Source organism: Oncorhynchus clarkii, chromosome 8, assembly GCF_045791955.1.
Source record: "Oncorhynchus clarkii lewisi isolate Uvic-CL-2024 chromosome 8, UVic_Ocla_1.0, whole genome shotgun sequence".
Classification (NCBI taxonomy): domain Eukaryota; kingdom Metazoa; phylum Chordata; class Actinopteri; order Salmoniformes; family Salmonidae; genus Oncorhynchus; species Oncorhynchus clarkii.
This window is the reverse complement of record NC_092154.1, coordinates 21,759,968-21,776,896: the sequence shown is the minus strand read 5'-3', so window position 1 is coordinate 21,776,896 and position 16,929 is coordinate 21,759,968. Positions and strand designations below refer to the sequence as shown.

Below are 16,929 nucleotides of genomic sequence, written 5' to 3'. Positions count from 1 at the left end.
TCAGTTGGCCACAGTCTCCATAGGGTCAGGACAAGGTAAGAGGCAACATTTTCTTTTTAAATTTAACGGAAAATGAACAGAACAGCAGTTAAATTTGTAATAATGTTTGATATAAGGATTCCACTGTAGATATTGTCTTTGAAGTTTACTGAATAACAGGCATTATCATCAAATGTTTAAATATAAATGATTCCAAAGTTATACCAACATTTTATATCAGAATGATTATGTTTACATTTAATACTATACATTTACTATCAAATAGACTGTCAATCAGTGGTTTCTCTACATTTGACGAACTGCTTACATTTTATTTATTTTTGGTTTTAATAGTTTTTGGATACACACTGAATTAGAAGACAATGTTTCGTAACAATCCTTTTCTTATTAAAGGTAAATTATAGCGATTGAAGGGATATCAGTTTTAGGCACTTGGCTTGAGGCTATTGTGTGCATTTCCCAATAGTCAGATTAATGATTAAGGCTGAAAACTGGGTGAAAAACATTGAAAACCTGACTCATTGATAAGATGGCCCTTGTGTACTGAGCCCCTCGTGCCCATTCTGCCCTCATATTCATCGACAGTAACTTGTTTCATGTCTTCTTCTTTACTCTAGATAGCCATTGAACATCAGCAAACATGGGGGACTGGGGTTTTCTTTCCAAGTTACTGGACAAGGTGCAGTCTCACTCAACAGTCATCGGAAAGATATGGATGAGTGTCCTGTTCCTGTTCAGAATCATGGTCTTGGGTGCCGGAGCAGAGAGCGTGTGGGGCGATGAACAGTCTGGTTTCATATGCAATACGCAACAACCTGGTTGTGAGAATGTGTGCTACGACCATATCTTCCCCATCTCACACATCCGCTTCTGGGTCATGCAGATCATCTTTGTCTCCACCCCAACTCTTCTATATCTGGGCCATGCCATGCATGTCATCAGCCAGGAGAACAAACTGAGAGCCATACTGCAGAGCCAAGTTGACAATGGCACATTGAAGAAGCCCAAATACAGCAACGAAGCAGGGAAGATCAAAATTAAGGGGAATTTACTAGGTAGTTACACGACCCAGCTGTTCTTTAAGATCATTATAGAGATCACTTTCATCGTGGGTCAGTACTACCTGTATGGGTTTGTCATGGTCCCCATGATCCCCTGCTCAAGATCTCCCTGCCCCTTCACTGTCGAATGCTACATGTCCCGTCCTACAGAGAAGACCATCTTCATCATCTTCATGCTGGTGGTGGCCTGTGTGTCTCTGGCTCTGAATGTGATTGAGGTGTTCTATCTGCTTTGTACAAGATTAAGATGCAGTGGCTCCAAAGGCCGCAGTTATCACACTACCTCAACAGCAAACCCAGCCACCCTCCCGGCTCCTGGGTGGTCTGGTCGCGTAGATACTGAAATGGACACCCTGAGACAGAACAAGATGAATCTGGAGTTTGAGAGTGGCCAGAGTTTAGGGGGTAGTCTGGATAGAGCTAAGGAAGATAAACATTTGCTGGGTGACAACCACTAAAACACTTGAAAGTTCATTTTCCTTGAATGTATCTTAATCTTTTGTATTGTTGAAAATCTGAATGAATACACTACCTTGTTTGTCTTTTTATTTGTATTTGTTTTAGGCACAGTGCACTAGTAGTGCGTATTACGTTTCTAAAATTGTCCTTACGTTATGGCAACTACCAGCTGGGGTCTTGAATTGAGTTGTAAACTCACACTTGAATGCCTACAGTTGACATATTTTCTGTCATGTGATACAATAAATGTGTCAAGATATACAAGTGTATTAAAAAAAGAATAATCCAAAGTTAGTAGTGTTTTATTTGTATCAATGCTGCCTGAATGAAAATAAGAGACTGAAAACCCATCAATAAAATCACTGAAACATAACAACATAACACACATTAGGAAATAGTTGATTATCTTAGGACACCATTTATGGAAATATGTCTATCAAATTAACATCACTGAACATAAGACATCTGGTCTCCAAATGCTAAAATAAAGGGGCTTGTAAATAAACTCTCATTTTTTTTACCAGAACTTTGTCAAACTACCAATCAAGACAAATGTTCTAGAAGTGAGAGTATGAAAATATGTCTATATTTGAAATTAAGGATCGCCCCGTCCTCCAACCCCTCACAATAAAGAGGCATAGAAGAGTGGTATGTCTCCCAACCCGTCACAATAAAGGGGCTTACAGGTATAATATAACAGAAATATCCTTATTGTTTTGCCAGAACTGGATTACCTACAGCACCAACCCAGGCACATATTCTGAAAGAGTATATTGTATTAAAAAAAAATGATTTCAGATTTCAAGACCTCATATTACCTTCTACCTACCTGGACCACCCACTTTTTCAATTAGAAATCCTTAGCACAGAACATGGCTTAGACTACAATGCTCTTTCATGGTTATTACTGATTCAATTGGAAATACTGATACATAATTCACTTTATCATTGTGTTGCCAATTATTAACCTACAGCCAAATTCTAAACAGCAGACTTCTCATTTCAAGATGTCATGCACAACGTGCCACCTTGCACAACAGGCTAATTGTGCAACTTCAAGGTAGACGGTTGTAGGCTACTACGCAGAATTTTATAATTTGTCTCTACAGCTGGTGGCTGTTGTGTTCTGGCCAGAAACGGTCTCTTTAAAGGTAAAGCATTTTTTAAACTTATCTTTCTACTTCTTTTTATGTTGCCTATAATTATGAATAATTGTATTGTTTTCATCTAACATGAATAGACATAAGAATGAAAATCTAATATCATCAAAAAATGATTTATTGATAAGCTTGAACCATTCTAAGATGGACAACCTAAGTGAAACATAACCTACAAATTATTATCTGAAACAAGTGTAATAGTTTTTATTTAGATATTGATTCTGTGGTATTTGGGACATTTTACTTTGATAGCCTCGTGCCGTCTGTGTCCATTACTTGAAGCAAGTAAATCATTGATGCAGACTAAACACACAGACCACCTTTACTGGTATACTGACCTCATAAGAGCCCCGTGAGGCTTACAGCATGGAAAAAATATCACATTTACTCACTTTCCCAATGTTTTTGGGCATATCATAAAACTAAATTAATAGAATTTGTAACAAAATGTTATCACATCGAAATAGAATACATACTGTAGGTATAAATAAGTGATATACACTGAGTGTAAAAAACATTAGGAACACCTCTTTCCATGACATAGACTGACCAGGTGAATCCAGGTGGAAGCTATGATCCCTTATTGACGTTACTTGTTAAATGCACTTCAATCAGTGTAGATGAAGGGGAGGAGACAGGTTAAAGAAGGGTTTTTAAGCCTTGACCAATTGAGACATGGATTGTGTATGTGTGCCGTTCAGAGAGTTAATGGAAAAACAAAAGATGTAAGTGCCTTTGAATGGGGCATAGTAGTAGGTGCCAGGCTCACCAGTTTGAGTGTGTCAATAATTTTTTTTCACATTCAAAAGTTTCCCGTGTGTATTAAGAATGGTCCACAGACAGCATGGGATATCTCTCCTGTTATGCGATATGTTTTATAGCTCACTTGGCTATAGGAAATAGCCTTACTATCCCATACACAGCTTGTGTTCTTATCTCCACAACAAGGACTGTTCTCTGTTGAGCTACTTACTGTGTGTGATTCTGCTTTAGTCATTTGATATTTCATCATTTAATTTTATCATAGATTTTTCAACTTGTACTCAACTTGTACATTTGTTTTCCCAAACATCAGCATCACATTTGTCGTTCCTATGTTCGTATTTCTTTCCAACCAGAACAATCCGCAAATATGGGAGAGTGGGGATTCCTGTCATCACTGCTGGACAAGGTGCAGTCACACTCCACGGTCGTGGGTAAAGTTTGGATGACCGTCCTGTTTATCTTTAGGATCATGGTCCTGGGTGCCGGGGCAGAGAAGGTGTGGAGCGATGAGCAGTCTAATATGATATGCAATACCAAACAGCCCGGCTGTAAGACCGTGTGCTACGACCACGCCTTCCCCATCTCCCACATCCGCTTCTGGGTCCTTCAGATCATCTTCGTCTCCACCCCAACTTTGGTGTATCTGGGACATGTCATGCACGTCATCCACAAGGAGAACAAACTGAGGCAACGGCTAAGTCAGGCAGGCAAGGAGATGGGGAAAATGCCTAAGTATTCTGATGAGAAGGGTCATGTCAAAATCAAAGGTGACTTGTTGGCCAGTTACATGGTCAATATCTTCTTCAGGATTTTGCTGGAGATAGCATTTATAGTGGGTCAGTATTACTTGTATGGGTTTGTGCTGGACCCCAAGATTGAATGCAGCAGAGCTCCCTGTCCGTTCACTGTAGAATGCTTCATGTCACGACCAACAGAGAAGACCATCTTCATCATCTTCATGCTGGTGGTGGCGTGCGCATCTCTGCTGTTGAATGTGGTGGAGATATTCTATCTGATCTGCTCCAAGTGTGGTTCTGGCTCAAGAAGACGAGCCAAAGCAGTTCCAGCCATCGCAGTCCACAGCTGTCTGGATGGAGGCAGTATAATGCAGAACGAGAAGATGAGTCTTCATGCAACTGGTCACAGCACAGCCTGAAGTCACTGATCACCAATCAACTATTGTAAACACTATTGACATTTCTGTTGATATACAGAGGAAGAATGCCACTAAAACTGTCAGCCCTACAACAATGCAGGGTCTTAAAGTCCCAGTAAAGTAAAACATGTGAATTTCCTGTGTTTTATATGTATTTTCACACTATGAGGTTTGACTAATGCAGTGAACTTGTGAGAATAATGATATGCCCTTTCAGTGTAAGAGCTGTTTGAAATGGCTGCCTGAAATTGGAGTTCGGATGGAGTTTTGACCTTCCACAGTGACATCACCATGCGGTAATTAGTTAAATAGACCAATAAGAAAGAGAGTTCCAAACGTCGCTAACAGCTATTTTTCAGTTTTTCCCTCCCTACTCAGACCACACCCAGACAGTCCTAGCAAAATTATTGCTTGAGAAATTGCTCTTTGCTAAGAAGTTATTTTTGTTTCTTTTTGACCATTTACATTGAAAACAATCACAGTAAGGTACCTCATTGAAGTTATTGAGATAAATAAATAATTAGATAAAAACAAATGCATTGGACCTTTAAGATTATTTTTAGGCTTGGCTTGATTCCGTAAGTTAATTTATGTTGACCTTTATTTTACTAGGCCAGTCAGTTAAGAACTAATTCTTATTTTCAATGACGGCCTAGGAACAGTTGATGACAAGTAAGGGTTAATACAGTAGGTGTAGCAGGACTGATGCATTGAGCTTTGCTTCATTGTCTTGTATTTGTTCATGATGTGCCCTAGGAGCAGCCTAATTTTCAGCAGTCTTGCTGTCACTCCTCAGTGAGCTAGTCACCGCAGGGTCGTTCTCTAATGAGGTGTGAACCTTGATGTAATTTGTATTTATTTTACCTTTATTTAACTAGGCAAGTCAGTTAAAAACAAATTCTTATTTTCAATGACAGCCTAGGAACAGTGGGTTAACTGCTTGTTCAGGGGCAGAACGACAGACCTTGTCAGCTTGGGGGTTTGAACTTGCAACCTTCCAGTTACTAGTCCAACGCTCTAATCACTAGGCTACCCTGCCGATTCAGCATACATTGTTTTGGTTATTGAACCCACACTGTCCTAAAGTGACACAGAAAATGGTTTCAGAAAATATTTGTAATTTCATCATGTGAATATGTCAATTTGATTTTGTAATTTATTTATGTTTTTATAAAATAAAAAAAATGTGAGCATTGACTTGAGTGTATTTTATGTTATAAGATGAGGAAAGATGATAAATAATATAAACAGGGGACTGGTGAGATGTTTTTTTCTCTATATGTACATCATATATAAAAAAGTAAATTGTGCAGCAAAACAGGACTTTATGTGTACTGTATATTATATCAGTGATTTAATTGACTCAGACCAAGACATAAAACATATACACAGCATAGTCTTCATGAGTCAAGAGGTCAAACAAACTTGTCATGGTAATTAACCATAACAAATATGTGTACAATGAGGCTGTCCACTTGGCATACACTGGTTGAATCAACATTGTTTCCACGTCATTTCAATTAAATTACGCTGAATTGATGTCTGTGCCCAGTGGCTGTAGTCTACACACTGTATTTATATCTGCAGGAATGTACAATAATATTGAGTCAAGTATGGTTGAATTGTAGGAGATGCAATTATAAGTACTTCATCAGTTAGATTTCAATGAGGTGGCATTTTCAAAAGTGAATCATCTATGTACCAATCAGTGAAGCTTTTACTACATCATGAAAAAATTTTAGTCTACAGCTGCATATGTGAAGAGAAATTATGTAACATTATAAAACTCAGTGAACTCAAATTTGATGCTTGATATATGACTGCATGGATCCAGACAAGATAATCGGTGTATGCAACAAATAGACTTTGATTTGATTTGTTGTATTTGTTGAAAAGGCACGTCCTTATCAAATGCACAGCACTATTTCATGATTCATATCCCAAACAAAAAATGCACAAAAATAACCAATTCGGTTGTCAGTAGTGCCTATGCATCTAGTCTCCTCTAGTAATCGTCAGACATCAGAGATCTTTTAGTCACAACTCAGCAATGTCTTAGAATTTGTTAGAACATCCCAGTTTTTACTGCACATTAAACATATAGGCAGTACATTCAATCAATTTTGCACAACAGAGTCACAGAGCAGCGGTAAAAACAACAACATATTGTATTGGGGATTTCTTGTTATAATTGTGAGGTCAATGGCTCTCGTCATACTGTACATGAGAAAACAAATTAAGATAGACAGTGATTCAACTGAATATTCAGCGGAATGACTCTTTATCAAACTGCTTGTGTTTATCATGGAGTGCATACCTCTCAGCTGCAGGAGGTTGTCTGTTACACCTCTGCCTAACCTTTGATCCAATCAGGTGGAACATCTCCACCACATTGAGCAGCAGAGACACACAGGCCATCACCAGCATGAAGATGATAAAGATAGTCTTCTCAGTGGGACGTGATATGAAGCACTCTACATGGTCTCCCTTACATGGGTATCCACTGCATTTAATCTTACTGGGCAGCACAAAGCCATACAGGTAATACTGGCCCACTATGAATCCAACCTCAAATAGAATCTTAAAAAACACATTGGACATGTAACTGACAAGCAAGGTCCCCTTTATGTGAACTTTGCCATTGTCATCAGTGTATTTGGGCACTTTCACGATTCCATTCTTTCCTTTTGATTGTTGTCTTCTCAGTTTGTTCTCCTTGTGGATGATGTGCATGACGTGTGCCAGATAAACCAGAGTTGGGACGGAGACGAAGATGATCTGAAGGACCCAGAAGCGGATGTGGGAGATGGGGAAAGCCCGGTCGTAGCACAGATTCTTACAACCTGGTGACAGTGTGTTGCAGACCAGACGTGATTGCTCATCCCCCCATACTTTTTCTATCCCTGCCACCAGAACCAGCAGTCTGAACACAAACAGGACTGTCAGCCAAACCTTCCCAACAACTGTAGAGTGGGATTGTACTTTGTCCAACAGGGAAGCAAGAAAGGACCAGTCCCCCATTTTTCAGGTATGGCTAGATGTTCAAAGATAGACAGGATAATAGGAGATAAAACACGATTAGTGTTGTTAGTACTGTATATACTACATATGAATCTTAGTTTGATCACTCTGTTGTTGCTGAGAATGTTTCTGCACCAAAGGATATGCAAATAAGCTTTGTGATTTACATAAATCCACTGACACACGGTGCAGTAACTAACCACGCTAACACACGGTTATATTAACAGAGCTTTTCATGTAGCCTACTTTTGGACAGCTAATAGCCTAACCACTGATCAAGCAACATTATGGACTAAACGTTAAAATCCCTTTGCTGCAGGATTGTTTTGCTGTGAAAACATCGGTCAAATTAAGATCATACATCTGTATACTCTATGAAGATGCAGTAGTCAGCCAATGTTCCATGTAACACGTTTTGCTGCAGCGTAAACTAAATTACATGGCAGTTTGCTGAAATGTTGAGTATATAAAGCAGCTTTCTTACCTCAGAGGTGAGCACAATCTCCCCACACCAGTTCTTCTCTACTGTGGGGAATTCTCTCTTAATGAATTGAACTCTCCCCTCTTATAGTTTGACATCAGTTTGAATCATCCGGTCAACCCCATCCAGCCCCATACTCTCTGACAACTTGCACGTCGTTCATTCCTCTTTACAATTGTTTAAACCAAGGAAGGCAGAAACTCATGACTGCCCCCCCCCCCCCCCCCCCCCCCCCCCCCACAATATGTCATCATTGGTCAGTCACCACCCAATGCCTCATCCTTGTGAAGCAATCAAATGACTGTAAAAGGTCATGGTGGATTCAGGGATGTTATCAAACATGATCCATGGCAATTGGTCCCTACCTAGAGGGGTAGGCTACTATTCATCTCTATGTTTGTGTTGATGTCTCCTTTGAGACTTTCCAAAGATGCTTTACTTTAACAGATGAGTTTACTCATGGAGAATCTCAGCTGTGTACAATCATTTAAAGTACTGACACAAAAATCCAGTAAGAAACAAACTTTCTGTAGAAAATATGTCAGAGAGGGTTGAATGACTCTGCAAAATGTGTTTGTGATAGTTCACATTTTTAGATTGGGAGTTCAAGCACATCTTTTGTGCTGACAATAACGTGAGGAGGGGGTGGGATGTCAAAAGGTCAACCCACTTTAGAGGAAGAGAGAAATTATGAAATTGTTGCATGGAAGTCTGATTGGTGTATAAGTGTTACTACAAGCACTTTGTATAACTGTGAGTCAGGCTGACCAAACCCATCAGGTTTATAAGAATGGGCTGCTCTGAGTATTTCAATATCCTAATCCCATGTTCACGAACGCTATTCCTTGCCTCTGGTTTATTGATGAAAAAAAAATCTGATCTGAGCAACATAACAAGTGAGTAAATGTGTTTTGTACAAACTGAAGATAATATCTCATGGATATGTAGAAATAACTAGTATTTCATTTTGAAATAGTGCTGTGAAGCCTATTTACTTTCCCAGTCTTTTCACAGCTCACTACTATCAAAGGCAATTAATTATCTCAGTATGTTGTCATTTTTTCTCTAAAATGGTATTCATGAATGATATCTGACCTATGTTTTCAACAGAGATAATAATCAGTGACAATGGGGGACTGGTCATATCTTTCCAAGTTACTGGACAAGGTGCAGTCCCACTCAACGGCCATCGGAAAGACATGGATGAGTGTCCTGTTTATCTTCAGGATCCTGGTTCTGGGTGCAGCAGCAGATAGCGTGTGGGGAGACGAACAGTCTGATTTCTACTGCAACAACAAAGAACCTGGGTGTGAGAACGTGTGCTATGACTGGGCCTTCCCCATCTCACACATCCGTTTCTGGGTCATGCAGATCATCTTTGTCTCCACCCCAACTCTTCTATATCTGGGCCATGCCATGCATGTCATCCAACAGGAGGATAAAATGAGGGAGGCACTGCAGAGCCAGGTTGACAATGGCATGTTGAAGAGGCCCAAATACACAGATGACCGGGGGAAAATCAAAATCAAGGGAATTCTGCTACGTAGCTATATGACCCAGTTGTTCTTTAAGATAGTGTTGGAGCTCGCTTTTATTGTGGGACAGTACTACTTATATGGGTTTGTCATGAAACCCATGTTCCTCTGTCAACAACAGCCCTGTTCCAGACTGGGTGCTGAGTGCTTCATGTCCCGTCCCACAGAGAAGACCATCTTTATCATCTTCATGCTGGTGGTGGGCTGTGTTTCCCTGCTTTTGAATGTGGTCGAGGTGTTTTATTTGATTTGCACCAGAGTAAAATGTGGAAACAAGAAACAATACCCACTGCATATCATCTCAACTGAGAACCCAACCACACTTTACTGTCCTGCATCAGAATGGAAAGGTCACCTGGATGGACATGCAAATTGCTCACCCCTTCACAACATCCAAAGAGAAGCTGAACTAATGGAGGAAAAGAAAAACACTCCTTAGGTTTGCAATAGATTTCATGTGATGATATTCTGACATGAGAATTGATGTAATCATATCCAATATGTTGGCTACACTTCCAGTAAATTAGGGAAACAAAACAATCCAGAGTGTATTGAGTTTTGTTTGTCAAATAGACTACCTTGTTACTGAATGTTGTAAATATTACAGTTTGTTTCTATGCTGACACTGTGATGACTAATGTTTTGTAGGATATGCATATCTTTGTTCAAAATAAAAGTACTGGAAAAAGAAACGTGAAAAATAACTCACGGCCGCACATTCCCAGGGCTTACACTAGATGGCAGCATAAACTTGGTGATTTCAATCACATTTTTACCAGCACCAGTGGTCCGACTTTGTTCTGCAGAATAGGCTGTAGTCTTATCTAAATGTCTTGCTCTATGCTAGTAAACACATGCAACACAAGTTACCTTTCATGTCAAAGCTTCATATTATCAGCGCAACATTAAATCGTTAGGCGTCTTGATGAGTTATTCTCATCATGATTAATGCTTGACACTTTTGGTCTGTCATTACAACTAACAAGAAAAGGTGTCTGTCACACATGTTAAGCAACTATCTGTGGGCTTTGATCTACATACAATGGATATTATCTTAAACAATTAAAACATACTCCTCAACTAGGCTACTGGTTTACGGATTGGCGCACAGGACCTATCAACGGAGCGCTCTGATCTATCATATGGCGTAGACTTGGTCTCGGTGAAGCTTTGAATTCACAGTGATCTGAAAAAGTTGTTATTTAAATAAAAAGTTTTTATTTATTTATTTATTTTTTAAGTACAGAAACCGAGCGTAAGGAGGTCTAAGGCTTGACGTAGGGGTCAGGTGACTCCAAACTTTTCTCTGCATCGTTTTTTTCTCTCCCCCCAGCCTGTAGGTGGACTCTTATAAGGCAAGCAAAGTTTGACAAGTCAGTCTAAGTTTCTCCCTGGTCCCAAACTTGGATTTCAAGAAAGTGGTGACTGTTTTCAAGAAGTGACAGGGAAAGTCCCTAAGGGCTCTCTTCTTACTTCTGAGTAACTTTCCAGGTAAGCGTTGCGTTAAATTCCAGTGCCAATATTGATCTGAAGAAGTATCTGGATTCACTGCATCTGGATTCTGAGCAAATTAGTTTCTATATATATATATATATTTGCCGAGAAACTAATTTGCTCAGAATCCAGATGCACTGTGCCAATACAGACGCATTGTATTAATATAGGCTATCTATCTGCTATAGTATGATCCATAATATATACTTTAAAAAAAAATATATATATGTGTTTAACAAGGAGAAGTGTAAATGATCCTCCAGGAAAGATTGAGACATTAATTCATCTGTTACTTTGATGTTTTCCTTTTATAATTTGGTGTGACCATTGCTTATGAGATACACGAGTAACCTGGGTCCAATTACTCTAAAAGCAGCATGCGATGTCAAGCTTAGAGAATTGCAACTGAACAGCTTATAAACTGTAGACTGGAGATAGATTTGTTTTCTAAACTTAATCCTAACCAAGCATATTGACATGCTTATTTATACTATTTTTAAAATAAATATTGTCGAATTTTGCTACTCAGATTTGTGAAGTTCTTCCTTGCATCTGGGAAGCGCAGTTTAAAATACGCTTCCCCTGTAAGGAAACATTGAGGTTGAACTGATGTACTTATTACAATCTCATACATTGTGATATTCGCTCAACGTTTAATTTAATTGATGTAATAACATCATTACAAGATCAGAGATCTTAAGCTTTAGTGGGTTTCTTACTCTAGATCAGAATTGTCCCTATGGACGTTTTTCTTCTTCCTCAAATCACGAAATGAACCTGTTAAATTAAATAGGCCTATAAATTACCCAGTGAAATTGATTTTAAAATTTTTTTAAATTACAAATTATTTATTTGAAAAGGCTTTTATCATGGTACCATCATTGTTGAGTAAGAAGCAGTCCTTAGATTGATGTGTTATTTTTCACTTTACTGCAGTGCTTTAAGAAGTGGGGCCACGAGTGAGAATAATTTTGAGGTTTGGCGGGAGTTTAGAAGTTTTCCTTTATGCTAAACATCTAAATTGAATGACAGTTACATATTGAAGGACAATGTTGATGTTCCTCAAGGTTAGGGTTAGGCATTAGGGCTCATGCATGTGAAACCTGCATGTGAAAGGTTGTTTGTGATGTGAAGTTGCAGACTCTAGTACAGTATGTCTACAGTATATGCAGTACATTATTAGCTAATTGAAGACACATGCTTTTGGTACACCCTCCTAACAGATGGCTTCTACTTATCCATGTTTGTTCATTGTGTAGTCATTCTCGGGAGTTTATTTGCGTACTGGCATCGTTCAGAACCTTTATTCAAATGGTATTCGTGTTTACAAACTTGAATCTCATATGACATGCAGTGTGAGTTTAGTATATGTGAGAGTTGTGTCTCTGTAGCGGAGCAGGCAGGTAGGCAGGGTACTAATAAGCGCACAATGTGCTGTAGTCTCAGAGCGCAGACGGACTGTCTGAGTGCGCTCCAGACACTCTTGCTATTGGCCCCAGCAGGAGAGCCATTGTTCCCCAATCTGAGGCATGCTCTGAGAGCAGAGAGCTATTAGGCCTTAGTAAAGTAAAGTTTGTACCTGGATGTGGAAGTTGTTTCAATTCCATCTTCAGCTTTTAGGAACAATATTTACTGAAGATGATACTTAAAAAGAATAAAAATGATATATCCAGGATAGTCAGAATGCAAATAGATCTTGCATTCTAAAGATCTTATAGTTATTTTCTCAGCTGACTAGTGGATGTATTTTGTGAAGAACAGTAACTTTGTCTGAAACTGTGTGTGACATTTATTTGAGACTTGGGGGTATTTGCATAACAATCCTTCAATTACACTGTACAACACAAGTTAACATTGAGAAATGCTCACACACACCCTACTTGACATCTTTTTAACATCTTTTTAACAACCCTAATAAACATGAAACAATGTAGAAATAAGGCATGCGGACCAAATTAACAAACAATGGTTTGATGAGAAACAGGTCATGTTTTTTATAGCCTGCCGATGAAGGGGAAACAAATGTTTGTGCTTGTGTTTCAAAAACCTGGGCTCTATCATCTACCATTACACTATTCACTTACTCAGTTTTTTAAGAAGTACCATCAACACTTGTAGGACCACACAAAGTGACTTTCCTCTCATCACTTCCAGTAGGAAGACAATATCAATCAAATTCACTTTCTGGATTGAAGATTCATTAAGCATAACATAAGGGATTGACATATTGGGGTCAATAAGACATTGGTCTAGTCCATACAGGAAGTGGATTTCACTCCAGAGCCATGAAAGAGCTATCACGAGACTTGTGGTCATTCCACTTTTTCATAGAACGTTGAGATGTGTTTGATTATAATCAAAAATGTTACTTGAGAAAGTGATATATAAGCATGTTTACTGTATATAGGAATGTTTATTTATATATTGCATTCAATTGTTTTCTGTCTAATTGCAGCTAAAGCTCCTTCATCATGGGTGACTGGAGTGCTTTGGGGAGGCTCCTGGACAAGGTACAGGCTTACTCCACGGCTGGAGGGAAGGTGTGGCTCTCTGTCCTCTTCATCTTCAGGATCCTGGTGTTGGGAACGGCTGTGGAGTCTGCCTGGGGGGACGAGCAGTCCGCCTTCAAGTGCAACACCCAGCAACCTGGTTGTGAGAATGTGTGTTATGACAAATCTTTTCCTATATCACATGTACGGTTCTGGGTGCTACAGATTATCTTTGTCTCGACGCCGACTCTTCTCTACCTTGCCCATGTGTTCTACCTGTTGCGAATAGAGCAGAAGATTAACCGCAAAGAGGAAGGACTGAAAACCATCCAGAACGACGGAGGCGACGTGGACGTACCTCTAAAGAAGATTGAGTTAAAAAAGCTCAAGCATGGGCTGGAGGAGCATGGGAAGGTTAAGATGAAGGGAGCCCTCTTGAGAACCTACATATTCAGCATTTTTTTCAAGTCCATTTTTGAGGTGGGCTTCCTGGTCATACAGTGGTACATTTACGGCTTCAGCTTGGCTGCTGTCTACACCTGTGAGAGGTCCCCCTGCCCCCACAGAGTAGATTGTTTCCTCTCCAGACCTACTGAAAAAACCGTCTTCATCATCTTCATGCTGGTGGTCTCTCTGGTCTCCCTGCTTCTGAACGTCATTGAGCTCTTCTACGTGATGTTCAAGAGGATCAAGGACCGCGTGAAGGGGAAACAACCTCCCATCCACTACCCTGGCACTGGGACGTTAAGCCCCACTCCCAAGGATCTGTCCACCACTAAGTATGCCTACTATAATGGCTGTTCCTCTCCCACTGCCCCCCTGTCCCCCATGTCACCCCCGGGGTACAAGCTGGCCACTGGGGAGAGAACCAACTCCGTTCGCAACTACAATAAGCAAGCCAATGAGCAAAACTGGGCCAACTATAGCACGGAGCAGAACCGCCTGGGCCAGAATGGCAGCACCATCTCCAACTCCCATGCACAGGCCTTTGACTTTCCTGACGACACCCAGGAGAGTAAGAAACTGACCCCAGGGCACGAGCTGCAGCCGTTGGCCTTGATGGACCCCAGGCCCTGCAGTCGGGCCAGCAGTCGCATGAGCAGTCGGCCGAGGCCAGATGATCTAGATGTCTAGCCCCCCCCCCCCCCCCCCCCCCCCCCCCATTGGTGCCAGAGAACATAGAAACAGGAAGCATTCTCAAAGTGCTGAAGTGGGCTGGGCATAGCCCATTCACTGTCCTCACCAGAGAATCTATTCAATAAAGAGACATTCAAATACTTACACTGTTGGAGGTACTATACATTTATTGATGACTTTCAAACTAGTGGAGCTAACAAGCTTTAAAAAGAAAACAACTAGTTGGTGAAGAACATGTGACCGTCTTCCGATAACTGTGCCCAACAGTCCCTCATTTCACTTCAGAAGAATATGCCTTGGTGATGTGTTTGGTTTAGTTATTATGTTTTTACCTGTAGGTTTCATTACGCAGGATGGCATTTATTGTCATGAATCTTGCCCTGGAGGCAGCTCTGCTGAGTGGTCACTAGCTGGTACAGCCACAAAGTCATACAATTTAAGTTTGAACTTCTTACCTTACCTTACCTGCTAACCCTAATGTCTAACCCTAACCTTAAATTAAGACCAAAAAGCACTTACATTTTAATTTTTTTATGATATAACCAATTTTGACTTTGCAGCTGCTGGCCCATCTAGCAGAAATTGCTCAGTTCTGTCTCCAGTGCAAGATTTATGACAATAAACTTCAACCTGCTTCCACCATATGGCCACACACAATGACATTACATCTAGAAAGATGACTCTTCAATATAATAGCAATGTGTATTTTTCCAGGCCTTGGAAGTAGTTTGAAAAACACTTGGCTTTTAAGTCTCCGTCACACTCATTGTCTGTATGACTTCCAAGTATGTCTTGTCAAACTGGGTTGTGAGAAGGATGCTCAAATTCATGAATAAATATTTATTTATTAGTATGCAGGACATCCACCACTAGAAAAAGATTGACTACTATCCAAGGTCATGTCCATACACCCAACTGCATATTTATTGATAATAATCCAAATTACAGCAGTACAATTTGTTCAACAAATAAGAGGTTGATTTTTATTATTGTGGACTGTCATTTCCTGATAAACTTTGAATTTATGTGGTGTCAGTTGATTTATTTTATGTTTGTTGTTTTGGGTTTTTTGGGGAAGAGGTTGTTGTCAGATGGTGGACTCAAGCTGCTGGAAGAGAAATACAGAGCAACAGTTTTGTATTGCAATGTGTCTCGGAAGCATCTTTGAACGAAAGGCTTTATATTTTTCTCATTTTAAAGAGTGTGTTTGTTTTTTTTATGTTGTTTCCTGTTGGATGGTAGAGGAGGGCAATATAATTATTTTTTTGTTTTGCCTTTTGAGTGAATGATTTTTTTTCCCAAACTCAATGTAATCATTGCTGCTTGAGAGATAGATATTTAGTACTGTAAATCAAGCTAACTGTGTCACAAATGTGAGTTTTTAGAAGACTGCTTATAGAGCCGGACTAATATTTAGTCAAATATATTAAAAGGTATATGCCAATGTAGCTCCACACCTACCATACACTTGTAAATGGATTTTCAATTGGAAATGTTCATGTTTTCTTTCCGTTTTTTTTCTCCAATTTTGCATTTATAGTATTTCGGTACTCAAATAGAGAGTTTCATGGGTTTTTCAGCTACGATGGTGTTTGCACTGAGATCTTGACTAGGGTTTAATAGGATTAAAAAAGTGGCAAGTGTTTTCGGATATGCATGTTACTAATTTATTTTACAACACCAGGCAGAAATCACTTCAGTACATACATTCAGACAGTGCTTTTGTTTGACCACTGGTTTCAATGATCTTGCAAGGCTAAAGCAAAGGGCCTCCATACAGAGTACAAGACAAACTTGGGGGTACATTTGTTTGATAACGTGATCAAATAACGCCATTCCATGGAAATCCACTGTTGTACAGTGTGTAAGTGCATGATAGCAAAAAACCTCATTAATCATATCTGTGAAAAGCTATTTTAACCCAATAAAGATTTTTTCTTTCTTAAGATTGTTTTCTTTACAAGTCTGTTATCATTTGCACCTCATTTTGCCTTTGTCCATCTTGATACAGGCTATGTGTCTAGTCCAGCCTCCTCAGTGAAGGACCTACTGTTTAATAGGTATCAAATAGATCAATGTTATGGTTAAAAGATACATTTGTCATGTTTTGAGACTACAGTAGCTCACACTTTCCTCTTTTATAGGAAACGAACCCTAAACAATGAATCATT

At 39.6% G+C, this 16,929-nt stretch overlaps 5 protein-coding genes across 5 annotated transcripts; 4 read left to right on the top strand and 1 right to left on the bottom strand.

Annotated features, from left to right (window-relative positions):
• Positions 1–1,810, top strand: LOC139415581 (gap junction Cx32.2 protein-like). The gene is made up of 2 exons (XM_071163692.1): positions 1–35; positions 618–1,810. The coding sequence occupies exon 2, from the start codon at positions 641–643 to the stop codon at positions 1,517–1,519; it is 879 nt and encodes a 292-aa protein (XP_071019793.1). The 5' UTR covers positions 1–35; positions 618–640; the 3' UTR covers positions 1,520–1,810.
• Positions 1,811–2,521: 711 nt separating this feature from the next.
• Positions 2,522–5,798, top strand: LOC139415101 (gap junction Cx32.2 protein-like). The gene is made up of 2 exons (XM_071162915.1): positions 2,522–2,671; positions 3,799–5,798. The coding sequence occupies exon 2, from the start codon at positions 3,813–3,815 to the stop codon at positions 4,599–4,601; it is 789 nt and encodes a 262-aa protein (XP_071019016.1). The 5' UTR covers positions 2,522–2,671; positions 3,799–3,812; the 3' UTR covers positions 4,602–5,798.
• A 727-nt stretch (positions 5,799–6,525) lies between these two features.
• Positions 6,526–7,622, bottom strand: LOC139415580 (gap junction Cx32.2 protein-like). Its single transcript, XM_071163691.1, has one exon. The coding sequence runs from the start codon at positions 7,620–7,622 to the stop codon at positions 6,867–6,869; it is 756 nt and encodes a 251-aa protein (XP_071019792.1). The 3' UTR covers positions 6,526–6,866.
• Positions 7,623–9,231: 1,609 nt separating this feature from the next.
• On the top strand, positions 9,232–10,125 carry LOC139415579 (gap junction Cx32.2 protein-like). The gene has a single exon (XM_071163690.1). It carries the CDS (start codon positions 9,232–9,234, stop codon positions 10,075–10,077), a length of 846 nt encoding a protein of 281 aa, XP_071019791.1. The 3' UTR covers positions 10,078–10,125.
• Positions 10,126–10,974: 849 nt separating this feature from the next.
• LOC139415100 (gap junction alpha-1 protein) lies at positions 10,975–16,704 on the top strand. Its single transcript, XM_071162914.1, has 2 exons — positions 10,975–11,129; positions 13,588–16,704. The coding sequence occupies exon 2, from the start codon at positions 13,604–13,606 to the stop codon at positions 14,753–14,755; it is 1,152 nt and encodes a 383-aa protein (XP_071019015.1). The 5' UTR covers positions 10,975–11,129; positions 13,588–13,603; the 3' UTR covers positions 14,756–16,704.
• Positions 16,705–16,929: the final 225 nt, after the last annotated feature.